This window comes from Salarias fasciatus (assembly GCF_902148845.1).
Source record: "Salarias fasciatus chromosome 7 unlocalized genomic scaffold, fSalaFa1.1 super_scaffold_4, whole genome shotgun sequence".
Taxonomy (NCBI): domain Eukaryota; kingdom Metazoa; phylum Chordata; class Actinopteri; order Blenniiformes; family Blenniidae; genus Salarias; species Salarias fasciatus.
This window is the reverse complement of record NW_021941229.1, coordinates 26,071,866-26,088,365: the sequence shown is the minus strand read 5'-3', so window position 1 is coordinate 26,088,365 and position 16,500 is coordinate 26,071,866. Positions and strand designations below refer to the sequence as shown.

At 45.6% G+C, this 16,500-nt stretch overlaps 1 protein-coding gene across 2 annotated transcripts; it reads left to right on the top strand.

The window, feature by feature from the left end:
• Positions 1-1,169: 1,169 nt before the first annotated feature.
• Positions 1,170-16,014, top strand: pitpnb (phosphatidylinositol transfer protein, beta). Of its 2 annotated transcripts, XM_030085228.1 has the most exons (12): positions 1,170-1,213; positions 8,016-8,046; positions 8,403-8,548; positions 8,843-8,934; positions 9,067-9,074; positions 10,154-10,228; positions 11,831-11,914; positions 13,073-13,150; positions 13,239-13,343; positions 13,644-13,766; positions 13,853-13,938; positions 14,970-16,014. In XM_030085228.1, the coding sequence occupies exons 1-11, from the start codon at positions 1,194-1,196 to the stop codon at positions 13,898-13,900; spliced, it is 810 nt and encodes a 269-aa protein (XP_029941088.1). In that variant the 5' UTR covers positions 1,170-1,193; the 3' UTR covers positions 13,901-13,938; positions 14,970-16,014. The 2 variants fall into 2 exon arrangements, with proteins under 2 accessions (XP_029941088.1, XP_029941087.1); XM_030085227.1 differs by lacking the exon at positions 13,853-13,938.
• Positions 16,015-16,500: the final 486 nt, after the last annotated feature.

Sequence of the window (16,500 nt, the reverse complement as noted above, 5' to 3'; positions counted from 1 at the left end):
CATGATGGTTCAAGTTCCATGAAGCCAACAGGACAGTATTTTCTGATGAAATCCTGTGGCTACCAAACTGGACCCCCTCCGGCCCCTGGTTGCACCTAGAAATTCTGTCCATAAAGATTATGAACAGAATCGATGACAAAGAACAGCTCTGCCGGAGTCCGACATGCACGGGGAACAAGTCCAACCTCCTGCCGGCAATGCAAATAAGCTCCTGCTTTGGTCATACAAAGACTGGAAAGCCTTTAACAAGGAGCCCCAGACCCCGTACTCCCAAAGCACCCCCCACAAGAAACCATTAAGGACGCGGTCGAACGCCTTCTCCAAATCCACAAAACACATGTGGACTGATTGGGCAAACTCCCATGAGCCCTCGAGCACCCTATGGAGAGTCTAGAGCTGGTCCAGTGTTCCACGACCAGGACGAAAACTGCATTGTTCCTCTGGGATCTGAGGCAGTGGTGGCTGGTAGTGAAATTTGTTGGGGGGGGGGGGGGGGGGGGGGGGGGGGGGGGGGGGGGGGGGCGGCTAACAAATGCTTGCATAATACATTTTAAATTGTTAACAGAGTTGCAAAAGCAACATCACCCATGATACACAGTTACATCAATTACAGGTACACTGTATTTTTTTAGTGCTCTTCATCAGTGCTCCACATCAACTCTCTCTCTTTAGAGATTGTGACTGTTGCATTAATCTGTCTTGGCAAAATGTGCAGTATGATCGTAATGGTGCCTTACATACACAAATTGATATGTTTTTAAAACACGGTTGTAAATAAGCATTTGTAATTTAAATGGAATACAGAGGTATTATTCAAACATTACAAAATAACCTCATCAGGGATAAATTTTATTAGTAATATAAATGTAATTGACTGTTAATACAGTGAATATAATACAATTATTATACATTTTATTTACGCTAATTCAATACTTGACGCACACTGTGAAAATATTTGAATAAAATACATGTTTTGTTCATGATTTGAATTAAAGTCAAGGGAAACATTGCTGAATATCTATAATGTAAAATGTATACATAATGGAAATGACACAGTGGATACAGTGAAGAGACCACGTGACAGTGGTGTGGAGCTCTCAGCCAATCAGCGATGCGGCGGTGGGCGGGACTAACGTGTCTATAAGTACCCGCGGAGCCGCGCCTCAGTGCGCAGCCGCGGCCGGGTGACGAAGATGGTGCTCATCAAGGAATAGTGAGTCTCAAACTGCTCCTAAAAAACCTCTTTCGGCGCATCCAGCCGGTTATTCGCCTCCGTCCGGGGCCGCGTTAGCGTTGGGGACACGCGCGGCCTCGGCGCGCGGCTGTCTCCCGGTGTATTTATCCCGGAGCGGAGCGGGTGGATCGGGACGCGGATAACGGGAGGCACCGGTCTTTTTTAGGCGTCGCTGCTGTTAGCATGAGTGTTAGCAGCGGGATAATTAGCTCCCCGATGAAGAAGAAAAAAATCTCACTCCCGGCAAACAAAGCGCCGCGGCGCCGTTCGGGTCACCCCGGTGGTCGAATACGTCGCCGAGGCGAGCGCCTTTAGCCGGTTAGCAGCGTGTTAGAGCTTTAAAGTGCCGTTAATGTTAAGCTTTGGTCCCGTGAGTGGCAGATTAAGGTTTCCTCCCCGGCGCCGAAGTCAGACCCACAGTGGCAGTGGGGAGAAAACTTCACCTGGTGACACAGCTTCCCTCTGATGCCTCCGAAACATCCCAAACATCCGACATAATCTGCAGAGACATCTGACATAATCAGACAGATATGTGGTCCACTTCCTGGTTTCGCTTTACTATTAGAAAGAAGCAGAGGAGTGGCAATATTTGTTATTTATTGTAAACCAGTTTAATGCAACAATTTCCAGCTTTTACACCAGTCAATCTGGTGTATGTTGTGCTAATAAAGCTTAAATAAGGCTGTAGTGTTGTTTTCATATTGGATAATATATAAACAAACCCGTTATAGATGTTTTATGAACACAAGCTCCTTTAAATCAGTTTGTCCATCCACACATGTCAAATTAGAAGGATAACTACTGAAATAATCAGGTCTAAATCCATTTTGTCGCCTTTCATTCAAGAAAAAGATGCATCTGAGCCCATTTCAGTGTTGTATCCTGCAGGGTTAAATTATTGTGGATTTCCAGATGTACGTTAAAGTTGTCATTTTATTTTTAAAACTGTGGAAAACGTCAATTTTCTGGTTTTCATCAGAAACTGCGACACTCACTCACTATATTGAGAATAATAACATACTGTTTTTCCTCATTTTCTGTTTACAGAAGTTAATAAGATTCCTGTAACAGGTTTAGATGCTAAACCAGCTGCGGATGCTCAATATTCAATGTTTATACTCATGTAATTTAACAGTATGTTATCTACAGAGGCTACAAATCTATTTTCGGTGCTAAGAAGACTCAGTAATTCACAGTAAAAACTCTTTTTCTACATAGTTATGGGGGGAAAATTCCTTTTTTCTTATTTACATGGTAAAAAGACGTGAAATGTGGAAATTTTATTGATTTTCTCAACCAAGCTTTGAATTTACACTAATTTTTATGCAAAAAACTTGGAAATGTGAGATAAATGTTTAGTATTTCACAGAACACCAATCTTCACAGGCAGTAAAACGACTTCATTAACATTTAGCTTCTTTAGAATGATCTGGGAAAGACTTCAGTGTGTGTGTGTGTGTGTGTGTGTGTGTGTGTGTGTGTGTGTGTGTGTGAGGGGGAATTACTGTACTATCACCAAATATACAGTAGAATGAACTTTTTCTGCACTTCAACATGGATTAGAAACATTTTACTAATCCAAGTGTTTTAATAAATCTAAGTCTCTCTGAGGTTATACAGCCTCATCAATCGATAACCAATCGACTGCAGATTGATCTAATCTCCACTGAGTTGTGGAAAGAAGCTGGAGATTTGTGTAAAATCCCAGTTTCTTTAGAAAAACAATCATGTAAACGGTGTTAATCTGGATCCTAATCAAAACTATTGGACTGAATCGGGTACAATCAATAATCCCGCTGAGGTTATTGATTAACTATAACACAATCATAGTGGTCAGATAGTATTTTACACATTCAGTCTTACTTCTGGAGGATAAATAAGATGATTATTGATGTGTTTGTTAAGCTAGCCTCAGTAAACCAGGTCAGATTCAGCAGCCAGTCTATTTAAATCAGTTTTCTTTGTAATTGTGTGTAAATAATCAGACATTTAAACTCATTAGTTTTCAGCTCAGAGAAAGTTTTCATTAAAACACAAAGAAATGCAGAATATTTCTGATTAAAAATGCTGAAACTAGACCTCTGAATTCTACTTTCAAGGTCAGAATTTGAAGCTGCATTTGTTTTAATGCATCTTTAGACTCATTTCTTTTTAAAAGGTGTGAATATGATTTCTACACTAAACTTCATGTGGCTTATGAATCCTTTCTCTGTGAAAAGGATTTTCAAGAATGAAGAATTAGGCTACGTTCACACTGCAGGCTGAAGTGACCCAAATCCGATTTCTTTTGCCCCTATGCGACCTGGATCTGATCTTTTCATGACAGTCTGAACAACACAGATCCCATTTTTTTCAAATGCGACCCAGGATACTTGGATATGTGGTCCTAAATCTGATACGTCTCTGATCTTTTGCCATGTGACTTCAGTCTGAACGGCCAGGTCGCATTTATCCGACCTACACGTCACAAAAAAGGCGCTCGCAGACGTACATAAAGGTAGTTCTTGTCATCCCAAAATTCTTAATGAACTCCGTATCATTAAAGCCTCTCATCACTGTCCCACCACTCCTGGCTGCGTTTCTCTAGATGGACGTTGCTGCCACTGCCCCACAAAACACCATGGCCAAAAACTCGGCTCTCTTTGTTCTCAAACTTCTTCTTAAAATCAGGCTGTAAATGTTTTGCTCCGGTTGGACGACAACGTCAGAATCATAAAATACGCTGCACCGTTATCGTCCATGTTTACTTCTGCAAACACTGTTATGTCCTTTTCTTCTTCTTCTCTTTGGCATTTTACAACGGTTGGAAACCAACTTAGGTGCATTACCGCCACCTACTGTTCCGGAGTATGGGTCAAGACGTCCTCTTCTGCGCATGCGGGACACTTTAGGGTGGTATTTAAGTTCAGACAGGAGATCACATACAAGTTGCATTTTATTGTAAATGTGAACAAACTCGCAAAAAAAATCCGAATTCAGCATTAAGCCCTGCAGTCTGAACGTAGCCTTTGATTGAAGCGTCTGGAACTCATTTAAATCCAGTAAAACAGTTTTGTTCTGCATAACTTTAGATAAATCCCCTTTTTTAAGTTTAGACCCAGCGTGTCTTTCTTCGAGTGGTCCGAGCGATCTCGAGGGAGTTCTTTGATCTGAGACGCATCGAGCCAGTTTAAATATCATGTTTCTGAGTGAAGAATCAATCAACAGACTGTAAAATGAACCTAATCTGCTTTTTGACTCGTCACAATCTGTTTTAATGAATCCACCAGATCTCAGTTTCTTCATTCTCAAACTTAATTCTTAAAAAAAAAATAAAAATAAAAGAATCAGACAAATTCCATCTTTGTCACCCAAAAACTGTGATTTACTTTATAACTGCTTTGGAGTGCTCTGGGAAAGATTTGAAAGTCCAGGGATTCACTGTAACATCATTAACAAGTAGAAAAACAACAGAAAATTTTCTTTCTCACTTCAAACAGGAACATTTCTCTCATCACATGTGAATCTCAAGTTTACAGTACCTCAAATTGTATGATTCACTCATTAAGTATATCTGTAATTACATTAGTGGTTTTAGGAGATAAAAACCCATTTAGTTCATCTTTATCTTCTTTAAGGATGAGTCTTGGGAGGGTTTTAATTGAACATTTCTTTGCATATTTCTTTTAAATTAATTCAGTTTCCTTTGTTTTGAGTAATCATAAACAGTGTTTCAGTGAATCTGTGGCCTCTGTAGTATAACCACATTGTAAATGCACTGGTCTGAGTGTCTGACTTATTAATTTAGACCTTTTTAAATCTGATCCGTATGTTCAAAAAAGAGGAAAATGTTTCTTTAATCTTCAGCATCTGCTCTTATGTGGTTTGATAAAAGCGAGGGGAAGCTGTAAAATGCACCATTACAGCTTCTCCACGAGTAATATAGAAGTTTTATTTCATTTTGAGGCGGTTGTCAGACCGCAGTGAGGCTTTTTACACAAAGTTAAACTCTTTTTGAGGGTTAAATGTCTGTCGAAGTTCTCCTTTAACTGTGAACGTGAGTCTAACTTCAGCGCCGCGGATTTACCCCGAATGCTAACGTGGCTAAGTTAGCTTCAGCAGCCGGCTAGCTGCTAGCTGACAGCCGACTTCATCTCTAAACCTCATTATTCCAGCCCGGAGTCTTAAACACGACTCGCATCGGCGTGAACGATCCGTTTTGAAGCGTTTCGAAGCTTTTTATTCCCGCCTGCAGGCAGAGGGTGGCTGTTCCTGCTTGAGCTAACGTGAAGTAGTTTCGTGCTACTAGCTTGAAGGGTTAGCTGTATAACGGTGCGGATTATGGTCTCATCATGAAACTACAGTAAACTGCCGGCTGATTGATAAACTGCCTCCTTCTGGATGTAAACCTGCAGCTTAATGTCACCGCCGTGGCCAGACCGTCCTGCTCTGTGACGCTGTTCTGTCTGCCACAGTCAGAAGTACCTGTTGTTAAGTCTGGATTCAGATTATTTCCAGATTAATCGTCCAAAATGTTGGAATCGGGGACAAAACAAATACATTAAAAACATTTTATGTGCTACAAGAAAAAAAACATGTTTAAAGTGAGATAATTTAAAATGAATGTCAGTTGTGTTAATATCAGAAATAAATTTATAAAAGATGATTTGAGTTTAGATTTTATTGCTGAATAACTGTAATTTTGTCTATAAGTCTTTTTTTTTAAATAATCATGATGTGATTTTCGAATAAAGCTAAAAAGGGGCCACACAAATGTCAAAGTATTATGTTTTAATAGTAATAACTTACTTTATTCACATTATTCATTTACTTTGCAATAAAAAAAAAAAATTGTCAAAGCTGTAATGGTTAAATAGTGATAAACACCAACATTTTATTGAACACAAATAATATGAATTCGATAAAACTAGTTCCTCACAAGGATGTAGAACAAAAGATTAGAACAGAAACAGAAAATCAGAGTAATATTATTCACAATATAAACTATTAAATTCTGTTTAATATTTCTACAGTTATAAATGATCATAGTTACACTGGTTATAACCTTCAGGGTTTTTTTTCTCGCTTAATTTCCAATTAAACTCTGATGAAGCTTCTATTTAAATGTTCTAAAGGTTTCTGGAGTATCCCAGAGAGTGGGTTGATGCAGGTCGATCTCGTTGGGCTCGAGTCAGATGTGGTTTTGTGGTTGGTCCAGCGGGGTGGAGGTGGTGGGGGTGATAGAGGTGGGGGTGGAGGTGGGGGTGGGGTTCACTCCCTGCTTCTGCTTCAGCTCACCTGAACCCAGCAGAAGCCCCACGGCGTGACGGGCGGCGTCCAGCACACAGGTCTGATGCGTTGTTGTTGGTGTGGTTCAGGTTTACGTCTGATTCTTCCGCCTTCGTCCAGGACCGTGTGACGGGCGTGGCGTTCCTGCGACGACACGGGGGGCGTGGCGTTCCTGTGATGACTTGGGGGGGCGTGGTGGTCTTGTTGCGAGCGTCGCCTTTTTCCAGGACATGGTTCGTGACGTGTTTCCGTGGCGACGTGGGGCGCTTCACCGGCCCCTGGCGAGCGGCGTGTCCCTGGAGAGGTGTTGAATCACATCCCGGCTCCTGGATCCAGTCGTTGATATTTCACGTCACCGTATTTCACCGCTCCCAGAATTACCCACAATGCAGCGGAACGCAGCGGCCGGCGGAGCTCGGAGACCGGCGGTTTGTTTACTGCAGAGCAGACTGGACTTGTTCTCCTCTCCGCTCACTTCCTGACCCACTAACCCGTCCTGAACACGTCCTGACTTACATAACCGCGGCGCAGCGAGCCGTTACCGCCGTGACACCCGCTCCGTTCATGATTGACAGAGAGCGCCGAGCACGGCGGGAGTGAAACGACCACCGAGCTGCTTCAGGGAATTCAAGTGTTTTCAGATTATTTTCTGGATTATTTGGTTTGTGTCCCGTCTCAATCGGAAACACACTGAGATGATCCGACTGTGGAAAAACAGCCACATGACAACTTTTCCACTTCTTCAGATGTAAAAAAATCAAAATCCAGTCAACCCGGAGTTTGTTTTGTCTTGATAACGGCAAATCCCTCAATCCAAAAATATTCACTTTATTTCCACAAATAATGAACATTTCTGAAGCTGAGTGGAAGGTTTTGCTGACAAAGATTTTTCCTTCATGAAATAAGAAATAAGACCTGGGTGGAAGCAGATGTTTGTGAAAATGAACTCATTTTCTTTCTTGGTTTTCAAAATGTTTAATGCCTGTAAACAGAGTAAGTAGTCAGTGTGAGAATTATTACCTCGGCTTGAGTTCTTGATGATTGTGAATTTAATCCAAACGGCGAGCTGCGTTAGAAATATTCAGAGGCTTTTTTCCAGATATTTAAGGTGCAGCTTCGTTCTTCCTGATCGGTCAGATGAGTCTCTCTCAGCCTCTTTTGTTGCACATGAACGTGTGTGTGTGTGTGTGTGTGTGTGTGTGTGTGTGTGTGTGTGTGTGTGTGTGTGTGTGTGTGTGTGTGTGTGTGTGTGTGTGTGTGTGTGTGTGTGTGTGTGTGTGTGTGTGTGTGTGTGTGTGTGTGTGTGTGTGTGTGTGTGTGTGTGTGTGTGTGTGTGTGTGTGTGTGGGGAATGTAGTGATGTCGCCACTCGTATTTATCCTTTAAAAACAGTGGCGTCGGTGGAGCTTTAGTATTTCATATGACCAACTGAAAAACACAGTATGAGTCCTCATCCATGTGTCACTAACATACTGGTTTCTCTCCTCCTCTGCCCCCCCCCCCCCCCCCCCCAGCCGTGTAGTCTTGCCGGTCTCTGTGGAAGAGGTGAGTATCGCTGCTGCTCTGCCGGCTCCTCCTCAGCTTCCTGTTCTGCTGCCGCCGCTTTTCATGAAGTGTCTGTTCAGCCTCAGAAACAAACCACACACACACACACACACACACACACACACACACACACACACACACACACACACACGACTGCAGAGAGAACCTGCAGCTCTCACACACAGCATTTATCAACACACATTTCTGAACACACACTAAAGCATGCTGCTGCATGATATTGAGGGAGTCTTCCCTCTCTCTCCCTCTCTCTGTCTCTCACTCCCTCTCTCTCCCTCTCTCTCTCTCTCCCTCTCTCTGTCTCTCACTCCCTCTCTCTCTCTCTCTCTCTCTCTCAGTATCAAGTCGGGCAGCTGTACTCGGTGGCCGAGGCCAGCAAGAACGAGACAGGAGGCGGCGAAGGCATCGAGGTGCTGAAGAACGAACCCTACGAGAAGGATGGAGAGAAGGGCCAGTACACACACAAAATCTACCACCTGAAGAGGCAAGTGAGGACGGCCGCCGCCCGGCCGGAGGCCGCCGCTCGCTGCCGGAGCAGCCAGTGTGTCTGGACTTCATGCAACCAGTTCATTCACTGTTTCTAATAGTTTTTGGTTCCTTCTGAGTTCTTTGCACTGGCTACGATTTAATGAAAGGAAACGTGATTTTCTTTAAAGAACAACCTCCAAACCACTCCTCTTGTGGGCCTTTTTTCTACCCGCGGGCCTTATGTTTGCCGCGCTGTGAAAGTCGAATCGTCCTGCTGATTGTCCCCCCGTCCCGTCTCGTCCCTCCACAGTAAAGTCCCGGGGTTTGTGAAGATGATCGCACCAGAAGGAGCGCTAGTTTTTCACGAAAAGGCCTGGAACGCCTACCCGTACTGTCGCACCAGTGAGTCCAGGCCGCTCGCCCGTAAACACACACTCCTCCCGTCTGTCCCGGTCAGTCTAACGCCGACTCTTTTCCCCTCATCTCTCCGTCCGCTTGCCGTCCCCGACGCCTCGACGCCCCGACCTGCTGCAGTTGTGACGGTGAGTCGAGTCTTTTAAAATCCTGTCGTCTTCAGAGCTGATGAGGTTTTAAAAAGTTGTCCATTGTTATTCTGCCAGTTGAGTGACTTCAATCAGGCCACATACAGAGTCTCTCTGGACTGAGCAGAAAAAAATCAACTTTCTCTGTAAAGCTGCTCTTTTTTTTTCACCTGCTGATGGAAAACGATGCTTGTGAAGGATATTAAGGTCAAATCTGACAGAAACTCAACAAAATTACCTCAAGAGACACAATATAACTAAAAAAAAAGACAGAATTCAGCCAAAATAATGACCCGGAAGCTTACAGAGTAACGACAAAAACCAGAGAAATGACGTGAAAAAGACCTGAAATGAGCTGAAAGATGAGCGCAGTGTTTAAAAAGGAGGCAAAGGGACCAGAGGAGACACAAAGCAAGTACAAGCAAGGGAATAAACAGCCACAAAGGGAGATTAAATAACACAGAAAATAATAAAAAAAAGAATAGATGTAAAATGAAAACCAAGGCACAGAATGTCAACAACACAACACACGAAGTTATAAGACAACTTTAAATCGTCCTAAATGATCATTAAGAGGAAAACAAAGTGACGTATTGTGGCTTTGCTGCTGCAAGTCTGGTTTTTCTTGCTTTTCGTAGTTTAACGAAGGTCCTGATTGTGTGCGGACGGCGGTGAAGGTCCTGCAGCCTCCTGTCAGCTCCGCTAAAACTCCGCCGCTGTAAAGTTCAGAGCTGCCAATAAAGCTGCTTCCTCCTCTGGTCCCTGAAGGCATCGGCGCCTCGGTTCCGACCGACCGTCGTGTTCACGGCGCCGTCGTCTCCGTCCGCCCGAGCCGGCGGGGGTCCGCGGGGTTAAAAATAAACGGCGTGGAGCCGAGCGCCGCAGCATCGCCGGCGATGTTTCAGCCTAAACGTCTGATTGTTTAATTGGATTTAGCTGCAGGCTTTAAGTACATCTCTCACAACTCGCTCCATTCATGGTGTCCTGGGCTCATTAGTGTGTGTGCTCTCTCTCTCTCTCTCTCTCTCTCTCTCTCTCTCTCTCTCTCTCTCTCTCTGTCTCCCTCTCTCTCTCCACAGAACGAGTACATGAAGGACGACTTTATAATAAAGATCGAGACGTGGCACAAACCAGACATGGGAACAGTAGAAAACGTGAGTCCACGAGAACACTGTGTGTCCTGCTTTTCCCAGCATGCATCATGCTTCTCTGCTGCATAACTCGCTCTCCATCCAAAGCAGCCACAGTGAATTTGACAGGATGACTCTGAGGAAAGAAAGAACGACTGGAAAAATCGTCAAAACGAGACAAATCTAACATCGACGTGACATTAACAATAACTTTGAGGCTACGATGGAGCCGACATGAGAGAATAAAAACCAACAAGACCGTCAACACACCGGTGCAAAGCGTCCAGACCTGAGACGCGACTCAAAACCAGCACGACGCAACAACAGTGGGATCTAAAACATCTGAGCTTAAAGTGAAAAAAGAAATTCATCAATTAAAACACGCAGGATAGCTGTTAAAAGATGCAGAACAGCCACATTCTGACACGTTTTTCCTCCTTCACTTTGTCAAGTGGATTAACCTCAACTGAAAATGACTGAAATAAACGTCCAGTTTTACACAATCTGGCAAATAACTACCGTAGCACTTTAACTTCCTCTGAAAAAACAGAAAACGTGACTGAAACCATCAGAGGATCTTAAATAATCCAGTTTGTAGCATCAAACAACCATAAAGTGACACAAAAACAATGTGAGATACAACAATGACCACAAACTGACAGTGAAGGACTTTCAAAATAATGGTGGGAAAAAAAAACTAACAAAATGATCAATATCCTATAGATGCTGCAATTTAATGAGAGCTGAGGAATTAACAGCTTGGATGAAATAATTAAAATGTAATGCCACACTAAGCTCTGGATGATCTCAGAAGGCTCCAGAAGGCCGAATTCAGGAGCAAATACCACAAAGTGACACAGTTCTCCAAAGTTACTTTCAGATTAAAGGGAATAAAACAAATATAAAACACAGAATGAACTGAACTCGATATAAATAAGAAGAAAATAAGAACATGGACATTCAAAATGGTTAAAATGACTTTTAAAAATGTCAGGAAAATGCAGCTCAGCAGTTTCCATGAAAAACAACCAGTTTAGCCCAAAACAGGCTGAACTTCATCTAATTTATCTCTACAGGAGAAACTTCTCAGGCTGATAGGAAGCAAGTTAAATCACCATGCAAATACTTCAAAACTCATGTAAATGTGACCCAAAGCAACAGGAAGCCTGTTGGACTGAAAATGTGTCAAAACAACCACAGAACAGAGAGAATAGTGTTTAAATGTGAGATTAAAAAAAAGAGGAAAATCCCTGAGTGAGGCTGAAAAACACCAAATGAAAAATCCCAAACTCCATTAGGTGAATGTAGAAAGTAGAATATCGACCAACAGACGATGAAGTCATGAAAACGTCTTGATATTTACATTTAAAGAAAATGAAACGCAGCCACAGTCTCACGTGTGTGCGTGTGTGTGTGTGTTCTTTTTTTTGTGTGTATTTGTTTTAATATTTGTATTTAAAGAAATTTACACCAAACACAAACCAGTCATGAAATGACAACAAACTTGGAGTCAGTTTGTGTGTATTTTGCATGTGTGTGGAGTGTTTTATTGCTTTGAGTGGTGAGTGTTGTATGTGTGTGTGTGTGTGTGTGCGTGCGCTCTGACGTGCGCTCCTCCTGCTGCAGGTCCACGACCTGGACGAGCAGACATGGAGGACTGTGGAGGTCGTTCCAATAGACATCGCCAGCAAAGACGAGGTGGCTCAAGGGGTGAGTTTCCAGTTGAGTCGCCCCCGTTGTCATGACGACCGACCGACCGACTGACCCACACCGGGATAGTTTCCTCTCGGCGGCCGTGCGCTGCAGAGCCACCGCCGTCCCGCGTCTGCGTGGCTCCTGCGGGGAATCGGGGTTTGAACTCCACATGTTGAGGTTGGGCGTGTCGGGAACACCTGCTGGATCGGGGTCAGTCCAGAACGGGGCCAGGCCGGCATTAGGCGAGTGGATCAGCGTGCCGCGGCCGAGCGGGACGGAGGAGCGCCGGTCTGTCTCCGACAGCAGGACGTCTCCACCACCGGGGCGGGCGGAGGGGGGGGGTCGCAGTGGAAACTCTTTATTTACACCGAGGAAATCGCCAGTGACTGGAGTGAGGGGCGTGGCCTCTGGGTGAGGGGGCGTGGCCCGTGTGAAGGGGCGTGTCAGAGCATCCCCTCCTCTCGGTCGTGTTTACATGCCGTCTCCACTGCAGCCTCTCGGCTCCTCTGAGCTCCTTCTACCTCTGCAGAGTCTCCTCTGAGCCGACCTCTCGCCTCCACCTTTGACCTCTGCTGCGCTGCACCCCGACCTGGAGTCTCCACTGCTGCGTCGCTGCACTGCTTCAACCGAAATGACGACTCTTGCATCTGGTCTGAAGCTCGTGCGCGTGTGCGTGCGTGCAGCTGATGGCTAATCCGTCATGCTACCTGCGGTTTAAAAACTAAAAGGAGGCATTAAGCCATTCTCCTGCAGGCGGGTCGCAGTCGTCCAGGGTTCCTTCCACTCGCTGCTCCACAGTAATGACTTAAGTGGATCAGCGGTGAAGCCCGGGCTTAATCTGAGAGTCCATCTGCCGCAGCGCTCGCCACGGCGGGATTAAAGCGGCAGCAGCGTAGTAAAAATACAGCCCGGCCGCCGCCGCCGCCCACTCTTCAGGTGTTCCAGGAGGAAGGTCTGAAGTGGAGGCGACGCTCGGACGGCGCAGGACGAGGAGAGTTCAGAGTTTATCTGTAGAATCAAGTCTGATCCCAGGAAGTTTAAAGTTCTGCTCTTCATATCTCCAGAACAACTGTGAACTTCTTCTGTCGTTATTGTTCAAAGCACAAATGTGAATCTTTTTTTTAAACGATGCGTTTCCACTTCCTGAACCGTCAATCTGCCGTCTCCCTTCAGGACTACAAACCAGAAGAAGACCCGGCTCTTTTCCAGTCTGCCAAGACGGGCCGAGGCCCTCTGGGCCCCGAGTGGAAGGTACGGCACCGCCGTGGCCCCGCCCCCGGCCGCCGCCGCCGCCGCCGCCTCCTCTCACGCCTCCTCTCTGCTCCCTGTCCGTCCACAGAACGAGCTGAAGACAGACTGTCCCTACATGTGTGCGTACAAACTGGTCACGGTGCGGTTCCGGTGGTGGGGCCTGCAGACCAAAGTGGAGAACTTCATCCACCGGGTGGGTCGCTCGCTCGCTGTTGTCTTTTCAGCCTCTGCACAGCAGGGGGCGACAGTTCATTCTCTATTGATTGGGGAAAAGCAGAGTTTGTGTCCTGAGTGGGAACAAGATCCAGTTCATCATGAAATATGACCAGACATGGAAGTGTTTAATTCAAAAAGTACTTTTTCCTCTCAGTTACATTCATGAAATCCATTTCTAGATGTAGCTTTTGAGTTCCTGTCAGTGGCACGTTAACGTTTCACACCCAGCGCCAGATGTTGAGGTTGGTTTCTGATCGTCTCTTCTGCCTCTCTGCAGCAAGAGAAGCGAATTTTCACCAACTTCCACCGTCAGCTGTTCTGCTGGATCGATAAGTGGGTGGGGTTGACCATGGAGGACATCAGGCGGATGGAGGAGGAGACGCAGAAGGAGCTGGAGGAGGTAAATCCCGCGTGGCGAGCCGCGGCGGCGGGGGGAGGGGGCGTGGCGAGCCCCGCCGGGTCTCTAACCTTGTTTCTTCACATCAGATGCGTCAGAAAGGAGACGTTCGAGGCACCTCGGCGACGGAGGAGTAGACGCCGTCGCTGTAGTTCAGATTCTAGAGGCAGGCTGAGTAAGTTTCCCCTCAGGAGGAGGAGGAGGAGGAGGAGGAAGAGCCGCCGCCGCTGCATCTCTCACCTTTTAACCCTCTAACATCCAAACTCTGTTTCCTGCACGACTCACGACTCGCCGTCTGTCTCCTCGTCTTCATGTTCAGTTCATCTGGTGGAATCTGCTGCTCCACCTGGATCAGTCTCCTCTCCTCCTCTACTTTTATTTTTTTTTATTATATTACTTCAATAATAATTTTAATATAGTATCTTAAATTATTTCATCGATAATTTTATTTTCATTATTTCAGTGATATTGTTTGATTTATTTGACTTTATTTACATTTTTTTATATAAAAGTATGACATTTTTCACTTTGAGAGTTTCTGGTCATTTTGTAATATTTATGATTTTCATTAATGCAATTATATAATATAATACACACATACATATGTATGTGTGTGTATATATATATATATATATATATATATATAATTTTCAGCCTGTGTTTTTACTTCAGATTTTTATTTATGTTCATTTTTACGTCACTCAGATGAAATAATTCGCTCAGACGTCCCGTCTGGACGTGATCTGAGGATCTGATCCGTGTGTGGCGGCAGGCTTCACCGTTTGTTTGTTTTTATTTGTCGTTCACTCACATTTCCAGCTTTTCCTTCCAGCTGCTGCTCGTTCCCTCATTTCTCTTTTCTCACGTTTGGTTTTCTTCTGGCATGAACGAGCTGCTCGAAAACGTTGAGCCGAACTCCTGCAGGTCGCCGGCCGCTCCAGGCTTCAGAGCTCCACATCAGGGGTGTCAAAGCTGCGGCTCTGGGGCCACATGTGGCCGCTCTGCACCGCTGCAGTGAACTGAACGCCATTAAAAGAAAAACAAAGAAAGTTTTAATTTTCCCAGAATTGGCTCAATTTCCAGGCAAATAACGGCAAAAAAAAACAAGCTGAGGAGTGTGAGAGCGGTTGATGCTGACCTGCAGGAGCGGCGTTCTGCTCTGTGACCTCTGACCTCTGACCTCTGGCCCGTTTCTCTCGTCCACAGCTGCGTAAAACAGGTCCGATTCGAGGCACCAGTGCTGCTCATGAGCAGTGAGGCAAACCAACCAAACCCCCCATGAGGACGTCACCCCGGACACCACCCCCCCCCCACCCCTCCTCCGCCCGGCCTCCGCCCGACCTCCGCCGCCCTCACACGGTTCACGGTGGCGGGGTCGGAGGTCGGGAGGGGGTGTTTCAGCCCCCGGTACTGTACAGCTCCTCCCCCAGTCACACGCCTCCTGTTCACAACAACAACAAAAAGCTTAAAAAAAAAAACAAAAAAAAAAAAAACAAAACAACCAACCTGGTTTTGCGTTCGTATAAAGGAAACAGTCTTTGCACAGAAACGGCCTGATGTGTAAATGTTAGCGGATCCTCCCGGTGGGCTCGGCCTCTCTTCAGGTGTGTGAACCGCCTTTCCACTTCACTAGAATGTTTGTTTTTAGCTGCAGCGTTCCACCGAGAGGTTCCAGCAGGTGTCGGACCATTGACCCCCCCAAACCCCCCCTGTATTATAGCCGTCTGTCTCTGCTTTCTCACCTCCACCCTGTCCCCCCCCCACCCCCCCCCCACCCTCCACGTCTGGCGCTCTCTCTGTAAATACCAGGCTTCGGTTCGTAAAGCGGCGCTGATGCATGATGGGTAATGATTTGCAGGGATGCTGGATGTTGATCGATCTTTACTTTTCAATCCAACGTCAGGAACGGCGACCTGGACTCCGAAAATATCCAAGCTTCTGCCAAAATGCGAAGGAAGACGATCATTTTAAACGCTGTCGTGTGAATTATGCTTCACTATAAGCAGTAATTGAACATTTCAGAGAACGGAGTGACGACACACCGTTCATGTTTCAGTATGGAGGATGAAAACGCTGCATAGTTTAATTTTCAGCCAACGAAGTGATGAAATGATGGAGTGAATCATGTTTCACGTAGAAAACAGAAACAGAAGTTTAATGCAGATTTTATTGAAGAAAAGTCGAAATAAAAAAAAAAAAAACACCAAACATCTGCATTCCTGCAAAGAATGAGTTCTCGTCCCGGAAGCTTCAGCACGGAGCTGCTGCCACTCGTCGCCGTGGGATCGGAGACTCGTAGCCTTCCTCCTCCTCCTCCTCCTCCTCCTCCGCGTCCTCGGTTCTCGCTTGGTTTGGCGTTCAGGGCGTTTCAAGCTTTTTCTCCTCCTGGAGTCTGAACTCCGCCACTTTCAAATCGGCTAAATCGTCTCGGAGCCGCAGCAAAACTCCCAGAATCCATCAGCGGCTTCTCTCTGGCAGCTGAAGCTGCTCCGGCGTCGTTTCCTCCTTTCAGTCCTGAACTCTGGGACGTGAAGTCCAGCACGTCTGGAGTTTCCCTCTGGGATTGATCGAGTATTTCTGTTGTATTGGGGAAGCGGCGGAGTTCACCGAGTGTCTGGTCAGAAGCTGCATCTTGACCTTCTTTTTGTCTTGTTTTTTGGCTTTTCGTCTCATTTCCACCACTTCCTCTTTGACTCGGCTCATCACCTGGATGTGGAATCGCTGTGAAGCAGCGTTT

Coding starts and splice junctions, on each gene's coding strand:
- pitpnb (XM_030085227.1), top strand. CDS start 1,194: ATGGTGCTCATCAAGGAATA. Junction 8,047..8,402: donor TGCCGGTCTCTGTGGAAGAG/GTGAGTATCGCT, acceptor TCTCTCTCTCAG/TATCAAGTCGGGCAGCTGTA. Junction 13,344..13,643: donor TGGAGAACTTCATCCACCGG/GTGGGTCGCTCG, acceptor GCCTCTCTGCAG/CAAGAGAAGCGAATTTTCAC.